This window comes from Actinia tenebrosa, unplaced genomic scaffold (assembly GCF_029948245.1).
Source record: "Actinia tenebrosa isolate PJP-AT-01 unplaced genomic scaffold, QUT_ActTen_1.0 PGA_scaffold1__47_contigs__length_23844297, whole genome shotgun sequence".
NCBI lineage: Eukaryota > Metazoa > Cnidaria > Anthozoa > Actiniaria > Actiniidae > Actinia > Actinia tenebrosa.
Window position 1 is genome coordinate 17213442 of NW_028292578.1, and position 22272 is coordinate 17235713.

A 22272-nucleotide genomic window follows, 5' to 3' on the forward strand; every position below is an offset into this window, starting at 1 on the left:
CGACAAAACGAATACAAATATACACTAAGTTGTGTTTTAATGAAACTTTAAGCGAGTGATCAATTAAGTTTGCTCGAAAAATACACAGACAAAGCAAAAGAACATAGTCGAAAAACCCTTTTTTATTTCGAGTTCTCTAAGATTTTTTTAATAATTTCTTTATTTTCAAGTTGGCGTTCAAAAAAAAAATGGACGACGTTCGCGAACGAACACTACTTTTGTCTCTAGTCATATGGAAGATCGAAAAACGGTCCTGAATGCTTTCACGTCTCTAAACTAACACTTTGAATCTTTTTCACGCTTGTACAAGCCCTGGCATATGAATAAAAGTGAATATTTTCGAAAAACATTTGAATTTTTTTAACAAAAAGGGGGATCAAGTTACTAGGTCAACTTATCACTGAAGACACTGAGTCGAATCAAGTTTTTATCAATGTTGTGAGCGACTCAAGTAGGTGGTAAAAAGGTATTATATAGTCTTTATTTCGAGTGGATATCCACTTGGTATCTTCTAAAGAAGTTGTACAAACAATACAGACTTAAAGAAAGGTCTTTCAATGCTGACTGACTGACTCCCTCGACTCATGATCATGTCAGGGTGTCTGTTTGCGCGCTCGCGCCACAACACTAATCGAGTTTCCATCACAGTTAGATTCTGAAAAACGACTCTTCTCCATCAAATATACAATGAGGGCACCGCTTAAAAGCCTCTGAAACAACTGTGTGTGGAGTCATTGTTTACTCGGACCCCTTGTGTTTTGGCACACCTTTGACATCTTGTAAAATTCACAGAGCTTTGGCTTGTGCCAATGTGGACATAGAAAATAATTTCTCGACACTTGACTGTTTGAAATTGTTTATATAATGACTTGGGGATTAAAGTAGTTTGTTACGGATTACAATTTGCTTGAACTGTATAATGCCCCAAACAAGGCCTAATAGCTTGAGGTATTTATCCGGATTGATTAAGTTACTCCCGTTGTCAGTTTTACGAGTCTTTTCCCAATACATATTCAATGAACTCCGAAGAATGAGATTTTTATTGACTCCTTTGTTTTCTCTTGTTATTAAATCTCAATTGAATTCCGCCTCGGATTATTCCTAAGATAATCATTACGACCTGTCATCTTTTTGTAGAGGATATCTAGTAAATGAAAGTAAATTAGTATAGAATACCACTTGAATGTTCCTTAAGCTCAACACGAAGACGCTCGAGCCTCCGCTTCGTCGTGAAAGAGCTGTATGGAGAAATTTTTTTGGTTCCTACTGGTTTGAGCTGGGAGTGCCTTGTTTGTGAGGCTGGATTCTGTAGAAGTTTACTCTTTGTTAGGATTAAATTAATAAGCCAACAGTACAAAGTCAAATACGACTGCCTTCAACCTGTCAATCACATTAAATGACCACGTCTAGGGACAACAGGACAAAGGACTGTAATATAAGGAAGTTGAGATCAAAAAACGCCTAGTTACACATCAGTACCGCCTTAACGGGACCGCTAGATTCACATCTGTACTCGCAGCCTGAAGACCAACAGCAAACCGATCCTCGAGCATTAGAGAAGGAGCTCAAGTGAAGCTGGACTACAATATCGATCCAAAGATGTTTTTCCCAACGCAAGATTCCATGTTGCTTTACCAACAGTCACCGTACATGTCACAAGTACCTCTCGGACCGAGGAGCACACCAACCAGACCTTCATTTCTGATAGATGATCTACTTGTGCCGAGTAGGGAATCTGCCTACGGTATTATACCAAGACAGTCTCGATCTTGTACTGAACAACACGGGCTACCCACATCTTCAAGCAGTCACTTCAGACCGTATGGAATACCATCTCTCTTATCTCAAAGGCAACGAGAGGAATCTGTCTACCAAGGTTTGTAGTTCTTGTCCATAACTGCGCTACCAGACTCGACTAAACTCCACTTCATGAGCTGATTCTAAGTTTATCAAATTGTCCATAGAAATCGTTTTAGTCCTAAAAACAGCCCATCAATACATGATTAAGACTTATAATGCTTAAAAATTAGGAATTAACCTTATGATTTTGGAATTCTATCTGTTGATTACCTGTATGTAGAACTTCCTTCTTATTTCAACTTTCTGTCTTTGTCAAGCCTTCTTCAAATTTTCATGCTGCACAGAAAGTTTGCACGAAGAAATATTGCTACTCGTTTGAAAATGAGTGAAATAAGACGAGCTAGAATGAGAAAAATCACTGGTTGTTCACAGTGCTCTTGAAGAGCCGTGAAAGTAATAGCGCAAGAAAACTTTCGTCAGAAAGTAACTGTAGTGGAATTCTTCCAAACCTTCAGAGATCTTATGCGGCAAAAAAATATTGATGTATTAAACCAAAGGGACGTCGCATACGATGCAATTTTAGTGATTCTAGCCTGATAATAGTAGCAATTTGCGCCCCTAAATCGTTCAAAGCACATCTGGCTGAAAGTCAAAATGAGCGACCTAAGAAATAGGAACCCTTAATAAGATAAAGATACCACGATTTCGATATCAACGGGGCAGATTTTCGTCATTAAATTTGTTTAAAAATTCCCTCTTCTCTTATCTTAATCAGAAGGCAGATTTTCTAGTTTAACGGGTTGGCAAAGGTGAAGTTTGGAATATTAAAAAACACCGATTACACATTTCGGTGCGAAATTACGAAAATTTTATCTGATAAGGTAGGACACTCCGCAAGTTGTTTCCGTTCGATCACTGTTTTTAATTGCAATCATTTTTTCCAACGAATGAAACAACGATTTTATATGCGCAGTATTTAAAATCAGATTTCAAAGAGGACTAGTTTTACCTGGAACAAAAACTGATCAAAAATCAGCTAAAATCTAAAGTTTCATTTTCATTTTTCTACTCGTAAATTCAATTTTTTTTCGATAATCGTCGAGAAATGTGGGAAAGATCTCAAACGAACACTTTTGAAAAAAAGTTGTTAAATTGTTAAATTCAGCTTATGAGCTAAGAAAATATGTACTTCTTAAAAAGGTGCGAAAACTAGTATACAAAACTGTTCATCTTAGTAAACATTTAATCCCCGCTTTTAAATATACGGCGAAGATTTTTGTACAAAGCGGAATGTTTCTATGTTTGTTCGTGTGATTTGGAAGCCGATAAACTATAATATTCCTAATCCTTATTACTTACTTTACAAAGAACAATTTGTTGTTTCTTGCTTAAATATTCTTCCGGTAAAATGGCTATTATCTAGCCAAATCAAAAGTAATAAAATCCTTATCGCTTAGTTCTTCTTGTAAGTAAACGAGTTAACTTTTAATACCATTCCAAAGAAAATTATCCCTAAAGAGATGAAAGTTTAGTCAACGGCCATTACGCTTATGCGGATTCGTGGTTCTTTAAGCGGAAAGACAGCATCTATGACCAGCATACAGCAAATAAAAACCCATTAGGAAGAATTTTAGTTCATTACAAAGACAAGCATGGAAATTTACACTTCAAACACTCGCACTTTGAGTTTCTTTAAGAATAAGCTCTGTAAACTTTTGATCCATCAAGAAGCTGGTTCGAAAGTGGTGCGAAGATGGCTCGTTTCTGGAAGCTTGAGTTCAAAAGAACCTGGTTTTCTAGTCAAAGTTATAACTTTATTCTAAGTAGTGCTTTTCGTGCTAAAAGGAAAGTAAAATGATCAAAATGTTCTCTATTTTGCGTTGTTTTGTTGGATTCCTAGCACCTGGTACATGGCGTTTGTTGACTTAGAATGACATTACAGATGAACTTCAAAGAGCTTTTACATTCAACACTGGCCATTGAACTGTGGACACAGCCAAAATTACGGAAATCTAAAGCCATTTCACTAGAGGAAATCTTCGCTCAAACAGCCACTGAACTGTAAAGCATTTCCCGTCTTTTCGGATATTACCGCATTAGGCCAAACATAGAAATTGGTGTTCAAGTACACTTGATTACCTCCCATCAATATGTGAAATCGTTAATAAAGTGTCATGAAAATAATTGCGATTGCTTTTCGCATAAAATACCATTCACGGATATGGTATTGACGGTGTTTTTAATTGAAATCGCTCAAGGAATCGTAGACATTCTTCAAAAGAAAAACGCCAGTTTTGTTCTCCGTTCTTCCTTCAGATCAAATACTCATCAAACTTGAGCAAACATTGAAAAGTTTTTAAAAAATTTCTCAGATAAAAATCTCGTCCTTCGACACACTGTCTCATGACTTTTGCTACAAATTTTAACACAGGGACAGAAAACGTTTTCACCGTTTCTCTAGTCATAAACATATAGGGGATTAAAATATTTTGCATAGTCTTGGATCTCCAGTGGTCTTTGAGTCATATAGGTCCATTAGTTTTGACACGAACATTGACAAGAGCAGACACAGGGATTTACAAGCAACAAAAGCAAAAGCCGAAACAATGCACAACGAACTAGTTACAGACACGCACGAGAGTAGTGTAGCACTGCAAATCTAATCCTATTCAAAGAAAAAGTTATATTATTTTTTCCAAGTTTGAACTAAATTTTGTTTGTAATTTTCATTTAATGTGTCGCTCATGTCAGGAAGTGTCTTTTTTTGTCTCATCACTAGTCATTGCTTTGGTTTTCAATTATCTCGTAATGACACAGATTTTTCGTTCCTCTTCAGACCCAAGTCCCGAAGTACTGAGCTCTCTGCCAGTTTACTTCAGGTTAAAGCCAACCATTCGCACACCAAGTGGCCGACGTTGCCGCAAATCAAGAACAGTCTTCACCGACCTTCAACTGAGAGTTCTCGAGAAAACGTTTTCCGAACAGAAGTATCTGGACACCTCGAGTCGAGCAAAGCTGGCACAGACTCTAGGCCTGAATGAGACCCAAGTGAAGACATGGTTTCAAAACCGTCGAATGAAATGGAAAAAGGAGACGAACAGAAAAAAGGGAGAGGAAGAAGAAGCTGAAGGAAAGAATGACAAAGACACCAGTAGAGAAGACGACGGACTGAAAAAGTCGTTAAATGAAGATCAATCGACGGAAGACAAACTAGAAGACGACGAAGACGAAGAACAGTCTATCGCCGAAGACCTACAATAGAGATATAAAGAGAGAACATTTTCAGTGGAAATTTAGAGATATTTTTCTAAAAGACCAGCTTATTATCTCTTTTCTTCGCTTTAAGAAAAACCACACGCGTCGCGTTTTCCCGCCAAATTCTGCTTCAGGACAGTAATGGCGTTCATGTACAGTTAATCGAGGGGTGATATTTCCCCCGAAAAAGTGTCACCGTAAAATGGAGTGAAAAGAACTGTAGAACAAAAAAGTTTGAAAGGTTTTAATCGGCCAGTTTTGAATATAGTGGGAGTTTTATAAACCTGGCCCACATTGTACATGATTATAGATTGAATGTCTTAGACACGATTGTACTAGGTATTCTGTAAAAAGTAATCTAAGCTACCAGAAAACCTTTTGAGAGTTTTATATATAGAAGCTGATGTAACACGTGATGCTACGAGTTATGTGGATACTTGCACAAATAGAGCAGTTTTCGTATGACTGTGAAAAGCTTAGTGCCATAAGCGTGCCGTGCCGTGACCGTGCGATGCTTCCTAAAATTTTAATTGGCACATTTCTTTCCCTCGCATTGTGATTCGTGTCCGCGCCGCGTTTATGTCATGTTCCGGGTATTTGATTGAATGGAGAGCAACGTGTTCGTGCCGTGATCGAGGTTTTCACAGTCATACGAAAACTACTCTAAGGAAATGCAGTTATCGGGAGTAAGCTTACAATCTCTCGACATTCAAATGGCTTCTCTACTATCGACCATTCAGCTGCTACGACCATGCACGTTTCTTCACCAGTAATGAAGTTTCGTCCAACGAAAGTTTTCCACCCATATCATCTGTCTGTAAATATATCGTATATTCTGATTTTTTAAGAGTGATTTCATTAATTTCGGAGTTACATTTTGTTGTGTAAAAAAGCGATAACGAAATGATTCCTACATGCATAATCGTGCGTACTGAATAGAAAGTTTAATAGCACAGTCAAATTCTATATATCCTATATCTAGCCGAAGATTCTGCTGAAAAAGTTGGAACCTGAGATTCAACCGGTCGTGTATCGTCGAGCTTTGCGTTCTCACTAGTTCTTGAAGAGTACAGTGAAGTTGAAGTCAAAGTCGTATTATCATAAATTCTCGAACTAACAAATCACTATACTGCTATATAGAAAATAATCTAAAACATGAACTAGTATAGTAATGGTGTAGTGAATCTAAGAGCTGTTATCATCTTGTAAAAGCATTGTAATTTTACTAGCATAAAAGTAACATCCAGCTTGTATGTAAATATTATACTTAGAAACATAATATCAAATAAACAATTGTTTGTATGTTTGAAATGGAGTTTTGAGTGAGCCCGTGATATATAAGGGATGCGCATGCTCCGAACACAATCTCATTCATCACATAAGATTTTAAATTTCATGTATTATCTTGAAGAAGTGAGAAGCAACACTGGTAACTAAATTGTGATGCATAGGATTATGGGATTGCATGTTAACCAAAAGACTAGTAACTTGGTAACCGAGCCAGATTTGATCTCCTAGCTAGCTCATTTTAATGAACGCATTATGACGTAACTAATTCGCGTAATTACAGTATGACGTCATGATATCTCAGTTAGAATCTTTTCTGGAAGGAAAAAAAGGCGTGCTTCAAATCCTTAGTGACGAAGAATCAGGAATGGTTACCCTGCTACACGATCTACCGGATTTTCTCATTCTCAAGATATTCTCTTTTCTTCGCATCAGACAGCGACTATACCTAAGGCGAGTGTCAAAAACGTGGTTCCAACTACTTTATGATTTTAGTATCTGGAAAAGTATCAATATGAATGAGGAATTTTGTCTTTCAAGTTACGCCAATAAGGAGATACTGAAAAGATGGATAAACGACTTCGGTAGAACGCTACAGGGTCTTGATTTGAACAGCACGGATTGGATCACCGATAATGAAGTTAAACAAGTAGCGCGTGCTCGTTTTAACCTGAGGAAGTTTGGCGTCAGAGCCTGTTCAAAAGTCAGTGATGATGGGATCCTGGAAATAGCGCACAATTGCTCTAAACTAGAAAAAATCGACGTCTTCCTGACTAGGGTTTCTAGCGAGGGCTTTGAAGAAATCGTGCGCAGTTGCCCGAGAATAAAAAATGCAAAGCTTGGCAGCCATGGCAACACCCATAGAATGTTAGCTTCAGTCTGCGAGTATAGTTCGAGAATTACACAGCTCTCAATTCATGACGTCGTTCCTTACAGCGCCAATGAACCAACAGTTGACGATACACTTGTCACTAGGATGGCACTTAAATTCCCGGGAATTGAGCGTTTAAGCTTTATCTGGTGTTGCTTCATTACTGACGTGTCACTGGTGGCCTTGGCAAATGGCTGTCCTTCCCTTCGGGGGCTTAAACTTCGCGAGTGCCAACAGATATCCGACAATGGCTTGAAAGAAATACTAAAAAAATGCGCGCAGCTTGAATTTCTTTGCCTTGAGAGACTCTACACAGTAACAGATATGCTTTTCCAAACCCATCTTGGCGAGGGCTTGAAGTTCTCAAACATTCGTAAACTTCAAATATTTGACACAAAAATAACCGATGTTGGGATAGAAAAGTTGGTTGAACACTGCCCTCAACTACGCGACTTTTCGTTTGGCGAGTACAGTTTTCACCCGAAGTATATCAAAGGTACATGCGTAGCAAATGTTGCGCGTAGCTGTAAAAAACTCAAATCCCTACACGTCTTCTGTGAAGAAGTCAACGACGACAGCTTATTCGCAATAGGTGAATCTTTGAGACATAAATGATTTGAGTCTTGGGGACTAGTACTGTCGTCGTTGCACTGCGGTTGGTGTGCTGGAGATTGCGCAAAAATGCCAAAGGCTTCTTCGCTTGAGCATTAAGAACTGCAATTCTTTTGGAAACAAAGAGCTTTGCCAAATCAAGAAGTGTCTTCCGTATCTGAAAACTTTAGAGTTACCAGGAAATACTCGAGTTTCTCCATTGTTCGGGTCGTGGTGTTACATGACAAATAACCAAAATCATCTTCGCTTGCCATAGTGATTGATATTCGAAGTGGACCTACGTAGGGGAATCTTGCAATCCCTAAATAATTTTCCTTGCGAGACGAGTCGCAACACGGAATTGATGTGCAGGTGGGACAGCTTCTTGTAATAGGTAACAAAGACAAGCTGAACAAGAAATCGACGCATTTCACAGCGCCTTACGTGCGTAGTTTCTCTAGAAATGAAAATATATTATTGAACTTCCCTGTAGCATAAAGAAAAGCACTTTGCTCAGTTATACGTGCAGGTACGAATACATTGTGATCTTGTGACTAAGCAACATGAACCGCGAAGCATTATAAGGAACTGTTAACGGTTCTTAGGCGAGGATAAATCAGATGAATAAGTGTCAGCCTTGCTACAAATATAGAAATAAAATTAAAGAACTCAGACTTTAGTCATTTGACGAGTTTTTTTGTTCGCATTAAATTTATCTTGGAAGGTTATAATTTTAGTTTTGAGTAATTTTGAATATTTTTCGATTTTCGAGTAAGAAAAAGTGGGCGAAAGGATATAACGCGTGGTGTGTAAATTTCGATTTACAGAGCTAAAAATTTCTGAATCTCGATAAACAGACCGAAAGGACGATAAAACAATAGACGGGAAGACATGGTTTCTTATGCGCAACAAATGTTCTCGGACTCTGAACAGAAAGAGTTTAAATTTAGCATGTTAGGTTTTGAGGAGGGAGGAAAATCGGATAAAAACCCTGGAAACAAGTTAGATAACATCAAACTCTATTCACATGGAATCCCGAGTCTAGTAATATAACTCGAGACCCCAGAAGTGAGAGGCGAGTGCACTATACAGGAGCGGATCCAGGAAGTTTAGAAGGGGGGTTACTATTACAAAGGTTTTACCAGGAACTCGAGAAAAAGGGGCGTGACTGTTACTTGCGATATACTGAGAAATTTGATCAAAAAGGGGTGACTAGTCACCCCTTTTGCCACCCCTGCTACAACTACGCCACCATCGTTATTTCCTACGAACCTAACGAAAACAGCTCAACGAAGCTCTTCGTAAAAAATACTTTGTAATAAAGCATCAAGGTGAACCTTCGTTACATGGAAGGACGAAAAAACGAAGTTTGAACGTTTTGATTTATAACAAGTTGATAACCGGACGAAGGATCATAAAACGATTTGATTGGGTCCGAGTATTATCCGTAGCTTGCACGTTTCGATCAATAAAAAGGCGACAACCAGACGAAGGATCATGAAACGATTTGATTGGCCCCGAGTATTATCCGAAAATGTCTACTTACTTATTTACATATACGATGACGTAGTAGCTAATCCTTCCCAGAAAGCAGGAGCTACAAAAGGGGATTAAATAATTCAGGCTCAAAACAACTGTTTTTGTCAATTTTCATTTAAAAATTGAAGGTAAAAAGAACATCCAGATGCTACAGTATCTGAAACTTATTTTACGCGATGAGAGTTCATTACAATAATTAAAGCCTAAGTTTAACTAACCATTATGTACAGCCTTTGGTTACTCTTCCCTCCCAAGGGGGTAGGGGTAGGGAAGAGAGTCAACTTAGCACTGGTTGTGCTTCAAGTTTATACAGTAGGTCCTCGTTACATGATGGTAGAATAACCTCAGTGCTTGCTGTTGTTATTAAGGTTTCTCTTTACATAACAACAAAGTAGGGTATCCATAGTCCTTGGGCCTGCTCTTGGGTACCCTGGGGACACAAAACAAGACTCTTTCTCAGCACCACGGTTATCCCACCATAAAGTAAAGAGGGCCAGGTGCAAGAACGAAAACCGTCGTTATGCGTTTGTCTTGAGGAAGAAGTCAATCTTGTACCGAGAGCCCTTATCTTACTGCGCATGCTAGACGAAAATAATAATTTCGTCGAGCACGCGCAGTACGAAATAAGGAAAGAACTCGTTCCCACCGCCTTTTCTAGACCAGATTCAGCCAACACAACCACCTTCTAACAGCGCCTTTGGTTTATGTTAGCATGTACCTGGAAAAAAAATTTTTTGTTGACATTATTGTGGATAATTTATCTTCGAAGATTGAGACATACGTACGAATAGCTTAAAATTAGAGCTTGTGCTTTTTGGTATCTAAATTCTTTAACTAATCTACGAGATTTTGATCAGAATTTAAAGCAGTTACTTTACACAAGAGAGAGAAGCGTAACTTAATCTGAATCTTAAATGGGTTCCCCTTTGAGCCAATCAAAAACCACGAATATGCACATCAGCCAATCGCAGTCCTTGAATTCGGAAGCCAATTGAGAGCATGGGAAGATAAGGGGGTATTTTTGCACGGCTGTAAGGGTTTACCCCAGTGCATTGTTTAGTAAAAGAACTTGTAGTACTTGGCAGCATCTACTGGCGTTGAATCGCGCTGGAAGAACATCACCAGCTCACAGTGTTTGGTGTGCGGGAACAGATCCACTGGGATAGCCTTTACCAGACGGAATGGCCAGGAACGGATTCTCTTGGATGTTGGACGGCACAGACTGAAAGAAATATAGAAATATATCATACTCGATGATGGAAACTCACACTGGATTGTGGGAACTAGCAGTAGACTACGTAAGCCTAGCTTATATTGCATTATGGGATATATCATTTTGAAAAGTCGCTTATTGCATTCTTGGATATTTCATTTTTTGATATTGCATATTGTATTATAGAGGCTTTGCACCATCACAAGCCAGCGCCCATGATACAACTTAGACTGTCTGTGGCTAGATGGCAGAATAATAAAATCCCTTTGCTCTTGGGAATTGAATTCTTTCTCATGTGAAAAGATTGCATTGTTTGTGCCATCCAACATGGCTGCCGTCATGTGATGGTGCAAAACCTCTATTGGATATTTCATTTTGACCAATCGCATATTGCATTATGGGATACCTCAATTATCGCATATCGTATTAATGGAACACAGCTTATATTGCACTCTGACATATTACTGACATAGGCAGCCGTTATTTGGTCATGTCTTGTGGATTCCCACATGACATGTAAGCTAACTTACTCTAATAAGTTTGAAAAGGCAGAATTTGGGTTGCATGAGACGTAGATCAGTTTATCCATCTTCTGGCATTTCCTTATGGCTTGAATTACGGTGGAATCTGATGGACATCGAACAAAACACGTTAAACAGTAGCACTTATATATGATTCTACATACATCTAGTAATACTCTACAGTCATTTTCCGGTGAAAAACCAGAAACAAAACACTGGGGAATGGTTGTAAGACCGTCAGAGATCAAGGATAAGAAAATCACGACTGCACGGCGGCATTGAATGTATTGGTGGAGTAAGTGTGTAATTGAATAGATTCTTACGTTAGGAGGGTAGGTTGATGGGTAAAAGGGGGATAGGGTGAAAGAGAGAGGATGAGAGAGATATATATGGCAAGGGAGAAACGCGTACCAGTTGCACGCAACAGGACTGTTGCAGCGTGTGTCTACCCCTGAAACTTGTTGCACGCAACGTTGAATGCAACAAATTTAAAGTTGAATCGCGTTCTACTCTTGCAACATTGCGCGCAACAAATGTCATCGTGTGAACATGGCTGCAACATTTAAAAAATTCCAGCCAATCAGCTTGCACCAAATTCACAACCGCTGACCAAATGTTTTAGCATAGCAGACTGACACAAGCGATGCTGCGTGATTTTGTTGCTATGTGTGTCACCCTGATTCAAATTTGTTGCGTACAATGTTGCGTGCAACGTTGCACCGTGTGTCGGCACCTTTAGTAGTGCGTAGTAATGGTGGGATTAAAGTTACGGTTTATCCCAGAGTAGTTCTAAGTAGAAAGGGAGGAAGGGGTACCTAGGTGCTTCCTTACTGCTAGTGTTAGTATTAGTATTACTGATACGTACGTAATCCCGCGCGAGGAGGGTCCACGATGCCGATAACCGGAAGCTTTCGAGGCAGTTTTCTGAACACTTGATCGACGATCACATCCTCTGCTTTTCCACAAACAAACCTGGCGTTTGTGATTCCTACACGAAGTTAAAAACAAATCAAATCAAGGTTCAGACGCATAGTGAAGTACGTAGCAGCCCTTCCTGTATGAATACTTTGAATAAAGGAATAAAGGCTACTCAAAAAGACCTATTCAAAAGACCTGTTCAACTTGGGCGTTTTCCCATTTTTGACCACGTGCCTTTCCCTTGAGAATAAGATTCCTTGTTTAATTGCTATCCACACCATGTGTAACCGTTAAACAAAAAAACGATACAATAGGGAATTACAAGTGGTTTGAAATGGGAAAACATTATGCCCAAATTGTGAGGATCTATTCTGGCCAGCCGTACGTGGTATTAAGAATCGTATTTCATTTGCTGACAACATCATGTCATTACAGCAACGCTGCAAATGGTTCATGAAACTTGTTGTGTACGATATCTCAATTCGGTGAGCATGGGCTACCTGTGGTTTTACAGCACCACAGGTACTTACCGTTTAACTCGGCGTTCTGTCTTGCGTCTTCTACAGCATTCGCGATGATTTCAACACCAATGACCCTCGCCACGTGCTGTTAAAAGAAACATAATCAATGATCATTCTATGAAGAAGTATGTCTAGTTAGGTTCATCATTTGAGTGGTCAGCTATTGGATGATTTGGTCAGTTGGTTTGGTGTCAGTGATATGGTCGTTCAATCAGTTGGTTAAGGGTTTGTTGGTCAGTTGATTGTCAGTCATTCAATAACTCACCCTTGCGAGACTTAAACCAATTGACCCAGGTCGTTCAATCAGTCAGTCAATGATTTAGTTATTTATTCAGTCACTAGGAGGTTCAATTAGTCGGTTGATGGGTTGGTTGTCAGGTTATTGTCATTCTTTGCATAACTCACCTTTGCAAGACTTAAACCGATAGACCCTGTGCCACAGCAGACATCTATAAATATAAAGAACATTAAGCGTTAACCTATCGGCAGGGGTGTGACAAAGGACCATGCTATCTAGTCATACAAATGTGATACAACACATATAATAGCTCGGATGACCACCTTAAATAGTGGTCCCGTCTCTCCACACTCATCATTACTAACCAACATCGGAGGGACGTAAAAGAACCACTGAGGACGTAACGAAACCCTGGCAGTGAACACCCTCAGTGCCTCCACTTCATACTAACCATCTCTCATTCATAAATCATTGTAAAGCGCCTTTGAACATATCCATATGGAAAAGAGCGCTATATAAATATCATAATCATAATCATCATCTTTCCGAGGTTGAGAAAAAAACTGGGTTGAGTTGCCATACGGTGCATTATAGAACTATTTTAGGGGACATATTTCCAAGATGGTGTTTATTGTCACAATGCACTGTAATGTCAACATGACCCAGTTTTTTCCTCGTCTTTTAATGTTCTGATTAACATTGAAGAAAGGGCTTACCTAATAAGGTAGCATTTTCACAGTCACCCATCCATTCTTTGATTTTATAGAACATCATTTCAGCTGCCTTGGTGTTAACTTTAAAGAAAGGTAATCAAAGCTATGAATTACTCATATACAAGGTGAGTCAGATTGAGTGCTTCATTGTGTCACGTGGGGAAAAAACATGATATAGACCAAAGACCAGAAGAGTGGAAATGTTGTGGATTGAGGATAAATCACTGAAACCAAGTAAATACCTTGAAGCACAGGACAAAACCCACAAAAAACAACATTTACATATGATGACAGGTCAGAGAATTGAACTATGTCAACAGAGGTGAGAAAGCAGTGCACAAGCCATGAATAAATTAACCTCATCTTACCCCACCCCAGCAACCCAAAATATCAATATGAGGATGTAGCCACAGACAACAAAAAAGGTGCATTCTGGTCCCCTTTGGGGTACCATTATGTCTTTCATTATCATTCTTTAAGTTTAATAACTGAATTAAGTTGAGTTTAATATCCGTATCTCACCTTGAAAGAATGCATTGGGAGAGATTCTGAATTTCACATCACACAGCATTTCATAAATACACTGAAAAAGTACAAAACAAAAGACAAATTGAGCAGAACTTATCTTTGCACAGTCCATCTTTCTTTACTGAGCCACCAAAAAAACAAGACTCTCCCCTTCTCTTGGCTAATTTACAGCCATTACAGGGGTGGATCCAGGAATTTTAGAAGGGGGTGACTATTACAAAGGTTTTACCAGGAATTTGAGGAAAAGGGGGGTGACTGTTTCTAACAATATACTGAGAAATGTGAGGAAAAAGGGGGGTGACTAGTCACCTACTTCACCACCCTGGGATCCGCCCCTGCATTACTATAAAGAGTTCTTACCGGTTCACCAAAAAGTAAAGTAAGGGGTGCCTCAGCATTTCCTCCAACAGCTCTGAAAAAAATAATTGAAATGACAATATTAGAATGTTTGCCACACTTTTTTTATTAACTAAGAGTGAATACCATAATCAACAGATTGAAATACCATAGTCAACCTTGTAATAATTTTGGTGTTTTATTTAGAAAACTATAGAAAACTATATGAGTCAACTGCTTTACAATTTCATGTCATTCCTCAACAGTACTGTAAGTTTAATTTTTTGTTTGCAAAAGTTTAAAAGTTCAAAGTTTGAGAAGATACACTGATGTGGAGGAAACTTAAACAAAACATCTTAGACCTGATCCACTATTTTCCCATTCCTGTTGACATGTCATCCCCTTGAGTATCATTTATTTCTTTACCAGTATAATATTAGAAAACACATTGATAAAGTGATGGCGTCAATTAATTTTTTTTGTCAAGTTATTGACAAATGGTCTGAAATGGGATAAGATTACAGTCAAGTAGACTGAGTGTTTATCATGCACGCACACACCTTGTGTGATTAACTTGAGCATACAGAGACGTCAGGTTGCAATCTTTGCCTTCTCCTTCGGTAAAGAACTCTTTAATGGAATTCACTTCTTTATCCACTGCTTCCTGGATAAAAAAAAGTTTTAAAAAGTAAGTTTATTTTTCATAAAGTCTCAGGATGGGGAAGGTGGAGTTGGTGGAAATAAAAGATGAAGGAAACTGACTCCTTTCCCTCAAATTAAAAAAGGGTAAAATAAAAAATGTAAAATAAACTTGATTCATTTCATCTTTACCTTTGTCATGGACTGTGGGTTAAACTGGACGACAACCATGGACTCGCCATACTGGGTTGAACGGACTGTTAAAGTCTGCCAGTGACTAGAATAACAAATAATTAAATACTGTATATCAAAGGGATGTATACAAATTTGTTCACTTGACACCTAGTCAATTAGTCAATCTATGGTTTGTGTTAAGTGCATATGAGCTAAGATTGAAAAATATAGAATAAGACTAAAACTGGAGAAGTGACAAGACTTGAAAATTTAGTAGACATTAGAAGCCCCTCCTTTCTGCCCCCCTTCCCCAGAAAATCTACAGCTGATATCCTAATGAAGGCACTAGCCTTGGAGATGAGGTGCTTATATAAGAAAATATGACTTTGAACTGTTGACAGTAAAAGCTTGGATTGCAACCAAGTCATTATTCGAGGGCATATCTAGGGGAGGGTTGCAGGGGATGCACAACCCCACCTAGATTTTTTTTTCATAAAAAATTATTTGACTCATTGGTTTGTCCCGATCATACATGGTGCACCCCTCCTATGAAAAAACCATTGATCTGCCCATGTTATTTGTGCAACTGAAACCAATTATCTTAAGACAACAACATACCCAGTGTGGAAGCAAAGATCGTAAACAGCTAGGGAAGATCTTCTGATGTAACCCTGAAAGAGCTAAAGAAATCACAACCAGAGTAAGAACAGACATCAAACCTCAGGTAACCTAAGCTGATAAACTGTCAAAACTTACTGCGGCAACTTTCTTGGCTATTTCGGATATGTGAATACACTCTGATGGTTCAACGACTCCACTATATCCATCTGTGAAATAATGATAGAATAAAGTTGAGTTCATTATCTTGTATATGTGATGTCACAGAGGTGGATATTGGATGCATTTGGTTACAAATATCACTTCATTAACGTACATCACATACAGTAATATTCATATCTTACCTCTGTATGATCCTACTCTGAAACCAACTGTTTTGTCTGAACAAAAAAATAATGATTCATATTTAACACTGGATATACATCTTGATATAGAGAGGGTTTCATTGGTGATTTTTAATGGACAATGATAAGACAACCCTGACACTGGAGTTTAATATAAACCTACAAATACATCCCTTCCATAGCCCCTGGAGTTAAATAATCCTAAAACCATCCCACTCCCAGCTCCATTAAAGTTCAATAGAAGACTATGAAAAACAGTAAGGTAAGACTACTACATTACTTCCCTGCCCTCCTTCCCCTGAGATTTAAAAAGATACTATTGAAGTATTCCTTTCCTAACCCCACAAGTACAACAGGATACTACAGAAGTATCCAACACCCAATATCATGGAGACAAAACTCCCCTCCTGTCCCCTGGGGTTTGATGAGAGAGTAAAGTATCCCCTCCCTCACCCTGTTGAGTTCACCAGGATACTATATTTACATCCATCATCCAATATGTTGGAGACAAAACTCCCCTTCCATTTCCCCTGGGGTTTAATGAGAGAGTAAAGTATCCCCTCCCTCACCCCCTTGAGTTCACCAGGAAACTATATTTGCATCCATCATCCAATATCTTGGAGACAAAACTCCCCTTCCATGTCCCCTAGAGTTTGATGAGAGAGTAAAGCATCCCCTTACAGTACCCCCTGGAGTTCAATAGGATATTATAGTAGTATCCATCATCCAGTATCCTGGAGATACAACATACCTCCATCAGGACCTTCGGCAATGGTAAATTCACATTTATTGCGGTAACCATCAACTACAGGCTGAAAATTGGCACAAAAACAATGTTACTGCATAGATGATGGGATGAGGTTTGAGTTCATGCCAAGAGTAACTCACTCATTCATTTTTCATATTTTCTAATGATATTTTAATAATATTTTTCTCTACTCACTGATTCAATGCAAGGAAGAAGCTCACAGCATAGTCCTCCTCTAGATTGGCTAAAAATTAAACGAAAAATGTACTTGTCAACCTCAAATACATGTGGCTAAATGAAATTTAGGAAGAGTTAAAATCAAGGAGCAGACTCAGACCACAGCAGGGCTTCCTTTATGCAGATCATTGTGGATTTATTCAATACTTGTGTGCTGGCACTTTTTGCCGAGACATTTTTTTAAACCAAAAACAAAACTTACCTTTCCTGTTCAACCCAAGACCCCTAGAAAAAAAAAAAGGAACAGAAAGCTTATTTTACGCTCAATTCCAATTCTGACCCCATTGCAAATAAATACTAGCCTTTAATATCATGGTCTAATCTAAATTTAATACATAATCGTATAGCTACAGTACCTTGAACTCCATGACGTTTTTTAACTGTTTTGTCAGCTTCTTCAATACATCCACCATGCTCTTAGCCTTTATCTGAAGGGAATAAGATTGATGACAATTAAAAATTAAAGAAAGCCAAAACCAAACGAAGGAAAGAGATATGGTACTGCACTTACTTGTATCTGAACTGGGTAAGGTTGGTCCCATAATGGAGTCACTGACTGATTAAGTCTGAGTATCAAAACCAACGTTAACAATTAATTAACTTCTTCCAAAAGTAAACTAGCAAATAAACAAGTTTGAGCTGTGTCGGTGTACTAAGCATTGATGATGGGGATGACATTAGTAACTTTAACCCTGTTAGCAGAGCTTAAAATAACAGCCATTCATTGGAAAATGGCCAGCTCTTGTCTAGTCAAATCTTTGCCTTGCTGGTCATTTTAAATGTGTAATATTGAGCCAGAAATGAGGTAAGACTGAGATAAAACTAATTTGACTGGTCATCAAGACCGGCAATCAACTGACTGGCTGATATTTTAAGCCCTGTAAACAACCTTCTGTCATACCAACCCAACCTAATTATAGCAAATATGCAAACTGCCATGCATACCTCTCCATTATAGATTTTTTTTCCTCCTCAGTTTTAGCTACTTTAGTCCTTTTAGCATCTTCATTAGACTGTGCTGCCTCTATTGATGAACAAAATGCCAAAACATTTAGCATAGTTAAGTTTAGCTTAATTAATGAATTTGCTACTGTAGTTTGTCAATTATGATTATCAGAAAATAAGTTTTATACGTACCTTCTATAAATCTCTTCCTGGCCATGCCTTCTGCCCTTTGAGCTGCAACAGGGTCGGGTAAAGCTTTGGCCAACTAAAAAATCAAATTGTTTGATCTACAGTTACAGTCTGTCAGACGTATTATTCTGCTTAAGAATATGTTCCTTCCTAATGGTTCAAGTTGCAAGAACAGACATTGTGCAAATAACGAAATGGTAACGTAATTTTTCAATACACTGTGTAAAAAAGTTTCAACTATACTGACATTTTAGATATTAGTCCCTTGTTTAAGTAAAAAAACATTACAATATCTACCTTGGTAACCAGTCGTTTACCCTTCCATCTTGTGCCACGCAGAGATGTCAGTGCTTTCTGTAAGATTCAAAGACAGACAAGCTCTATCAAACTGGGAAAATATGGAAACACAACAAAAACACTTAAATCAAAATATAGCTACGAACCATTCTTTCTGCTTCATTTCTGGAAAAAAAAGGATGATTTGATTAAATTTCTAAAAAGTAAATATTTAACAAAAAGTATAAAAAAAACACTAAAATAACACTAGAATTTTTTAGATGTTTACAATAATAATGTACAGTTAGGGGAAGTGGGAGTTAGAGAAATAAAACACAGAGGTACTGTAATTAAATTACCTGAAAGTCACAAATGCGTGGGTTGCTCTTGGGATTGCTTTGATTTTAACAGGCTTGATGCTTAACCTTGATGTTATCAACTTCTTGAATTGCTGAAAATTAATGTAAAAAAGATTCATTTTCATTTTAATCTTGAGACCAAAATCACTTTGAATTGGAAAGGACAGTAGAACCTCTATAAGTGGTGCATCTTTATTTAGCAGCTAGTTGCCAAAGTCCTACAGATGGTTAATTCAAGTGCTGATGCAGGGGAGTGAAGTGAATTGGTTGACTAGTCACCTCCCTCCCCCTCCCTGGAGTGGATGCTACAGTATGTGATTCCTTTTTAAGTAACAGTCACCCCTTGATCTCTCATTTTATGCAGAAACTCATACCTCTATAAAGCAACCAACCAGTATTTAGTGGCCAGTTTGCGGTAGTCCCTTTTTCTCATTCGGTAAATACCACTACGTTTTATGACTTAAGACTCACCTGCACAGGCTAAGCCTCATTTAAGAGCAAATCATTTACAAAAGTTAATCATAATGCAAAGAATGTGCAGCTTGAACATTACCAATGTTTTGAAATCCCACAGACAAATGGCATTTGTGAATAGTTGACTCAAAAATGAGGCTAAGCATGTGCAAATGAGTCTGTGGTCTTTGAAAACAGCAAAATGCTGGTAGTTGTTGAATAACGGATCTAATAAATATGCAAAGAAGTTTGAAAACAGTTTGTATATTTTTCGTGGTTCAATAAACCCTTCCACTTCCATTAAACATGTTTGACATCAAAGGAAGACCGGTAATAAACTCATGTTTGCTAACTAATGTAGGAACAAATATGGTGCAGCTTACCTTGAAGCCATATTTCCTGGGAAGATTTCCAATTTCTATTTTGAAGATCTCAGAAGTGAACTCATTATCTCTTCTTGTGTAGGAATAGGGATCAATTTCCTCATCTTTTTGCTTGGATTCTTCCCCATCCTCCTCCTCATCATCATCGTCTTCACCATCCTCATCATAATCATCGCCATCTTCGTCATCATCACCATCATGGTCATCATCACCATCATTATCATCATCATCATCATGCTCTTCCGAGGGCCCTGGTTGCTCCATGTCAACCTCTGGTACATCTTTTTCACCTTGTTCTTGCTTCTGACTGTTGATTCCTTCTACTTCCTCTGAAATAGCTCCTTTCACAATTGTATCCATAGTAACAGGCTCTTTTTTAATTCCTTCTTCGTTCACATTTGATGCATTAGCTTTGCTTTCAATTAACTTTTCTTGCAATTCTGAACCTCTAACTTGACTTTCACTCGGATTATCATCGTTTCCAGCACTTTCTCCATCGCCCAAAGGTATGAAATCCAAACCAAATATGTTTGTGGAGACTTCTGGTTCTTTTTCTATCGTAGAGGAAGGGTTTGTTTCCAAATTTGAAGGAGCAACGCTCACCATTTCTGTGTCATCCGCCATCTTGGATTTCTAAAAAGACGCGCACGTTGCACACAGGAAACCCAACTAGGAAAAAAGCCCGGTTTCTAAGCACAGGAAGCCCAATTTATGAAAAAGTGGAAGTGGAGAGTACAATAAAGTGCCCCTTATATGTTATTCTTTACAATTCGTAATTTTGTTTTACGTTGATCAAATGGTATAAAGTATTATTTAACCTTTTTTACTAACACACTGTAATATACTACAGCACCTCTACACAAAGTGACTGGGAGGATATACACGTGATTCAACTTTATTAATCCGCCATTAATTCTTATCAACCCTTTTTTTCCAGTTTCCGAACAAGCCCTACAGGAAATGGTTCCCAATATCGGAGCGCAAATGAATATATCTCCAGTTAATGGTACTGGTTTGGATTAACTACGCAAAAGAATTGAGAAGAAGGAAAACTACTGGAGGATGTCATACTGGACGTTGTCATACCACCTGATGGACAACAGCTCAGTTATATGCAGCAGCAGTAAGAGGGACTCGCGGTCAATGTCAAAGATTTACGGGTTTTACAGGCGGTTTAAGGAAGGCGCCGGCAGCGGGAATAAGCCGCGCGATAAGTCCTTACTGCTGCTGTGTTGGGTACCGCAAACGGGGGTTAAGATATTCCTTACATATAGATGGACACCATCACGAGCATTCGTAACAAAACTGTGCGCCGACTGCGAACTCAGGTGTTGGATCGCCTGGATGCTGACTTTGCCTTCACAACATTTATGGAGGGAGATACGGACGAGACGATGACAGAAGAAAGGGCTGAAAGAATAATTAACTTAATACCCGAAGGTAACTACCGGTTGGAGCTAACGTTCATAAAGTATTTAGACGGCGAGTGGATGATAGAAAAGGGGCGCAATCCTATCAGGGCGTCTGGTAAGAAGGACCTGTTTGTCTTAAACGAAAACACACGCCCGGGAGCATTGGTAGGAATAGACATGCTGTTCTACGAGGTTGCTTACCCTGTTACCGTAGTCATTTACGGTGCGTACAAGATAAAGACGCCAGACGTTAAGAAGTTGAAACCGATGCGACATCCCGGTAATTGCGTAGGGAAGTTAGTAAGAGAGTTCTTTGAAGACTCCTCTCGGGGCGGTAAACTGACTTTAAAGAGAAGAGAAGCCATCAGGAAATGGGAAAAAGATACTAATAGGACCGGAGGGTCGATAGACAACATCAAGAAGTTAGAAACGGCGCTGGAGAGGCGAATCCATGTGAAAGATATCACCCACGGCTTTATTTACTCCGGAACACACAAATATGGGGGCCGCGGTGCGCCTATAGTCATCTACCAGCACAATGGGCACGCCTGGCGCGAACTGCGGTTCCCAAGAAAGAAGGAAACGAAGGTCTATAAGAATTCTCCATTGGCAGAGTTAATCCATGAGAATTCCATTTGGTTGATGGATTCAGAAGGAAGTCAGTTTATGACGCAAGACGGCACTTTGTATCGACCCGAAATTGAACAACAGCGCATTCAAAGCGCCTGCGAGACTTTAGGAGAAGACTTCTCCGACGAAGTGCTTAGCAGTCGCAGTTTGGACTTCTTAGCCGCAAAGAAAAGAAATGGATGGAAACCTACCCCAAAAGAGTTCGGAGACATAGCCAAAGCCTGTGTAGAACACGGTCACGGTGGTCTGTGGAACATGGAGTACGATGAAGACGAATACGTGTCACTGGATATGAAACATTGTTACCCCGCAAGCTTTAAAGGTCTAGGAGATTGTAAGGAATATTACGACCGTTACGGACATCCAGACTCCCAATTCTTCCGTGTGTCTCTAGATGGTCACTACGGCTCCCCGGCAACGGGGTTTGTACGATTGACCTCTTGGAAATTAGCGTCGGGCCTGCATCCAATAATCTATGCGTGGTACGGAAAGCACCTGCAGGAGAAAGAATGGATACCGGTGCCCTTATTGAAG

The 22272-nt window shown here is 38.9% G+C and overlaps 3 protein-coding genes across 3 annotated transcripts; 2 read left to right on the forward strand and 1 right to left on the reverse strand.

Annotated features, from left to right (window-relative positions):
* The first annotated feature begins 1197 nt into the window (after window positions 1–1197).
* Window positions 1198–5429, forward strand: LOC116304822 (homeobox protein ceh-31). Its single transcript, XM_031714612.2, has 2 exons — window positions 1198–1876; window positions 4637–5429. Exons 1-2 carry the CDS (start codon window positions 1600–1602, stop codon window positions 5059–5061), a joined length of 702 nt encoding a protein of 233 aa, XP_031570472.1. The 5' UTR covers window positions 1198–1599; the 3' UTR covers window positions 5062–5429.
* A 1205-nt stretch (window positions 5430–6634) lies between these two features.
* Window positions 6635–7828, forward strand: LOC116304819 (uncharacterized). Its single transcript, XM_031714608.2, has one exon. The coding sequence runs from the start codon at window positions 6635–6637 to the stop codon at window positions 7826–7828; it is 1194 nt and encodes a 397-aa protein (XP_031570468.2).
* Window positions 7829–9436: 1608 nt separating this feature from the next.
* Window positions 9437–20333, reverse strand: LOC116304821 (tRNA (uracil-5-)-methyltransferase homolog A). The gene is made up of 24 exons (XM_031714611.2): window positions 19697–20333; window positions 18861–18952; window positions 18669–18687; window positions 18523–18579; window positions 18229–18301; window positions 18037–18115; window positions 17603–17657; window positions 17448–17519; window positions 17294–17316; window positions 17050–17098; window positions 16858–16918; window positions 16107–16142; window positions 15901–15971; window positions 15763–15824; window positions 15163–15247; window positions 14892–14995; window positions 14356–14407; window positions 13990–14050; window positions 13471–13548; window positions 12922–12965; window positions 12526–12601; window positions 11943–12065; window positions 11087–11183; window positions 9437–10565 (listed from the first exon to the last, which is right to left on the reverse strand). Exons 1-24 carry the CDS (start codon window positions 20318–20320, stop codon window positions 10400–10402), a joined length of 2259 nt encoding a protein of 752 aa, XP_031570471.1. The 5' UTR covers window positions 20321–20333; the 3' UTR covers window positions 9437–10399.
* Between the last annotated feature and the right edge of the window lie 1939 nt (window positions 20334–22272).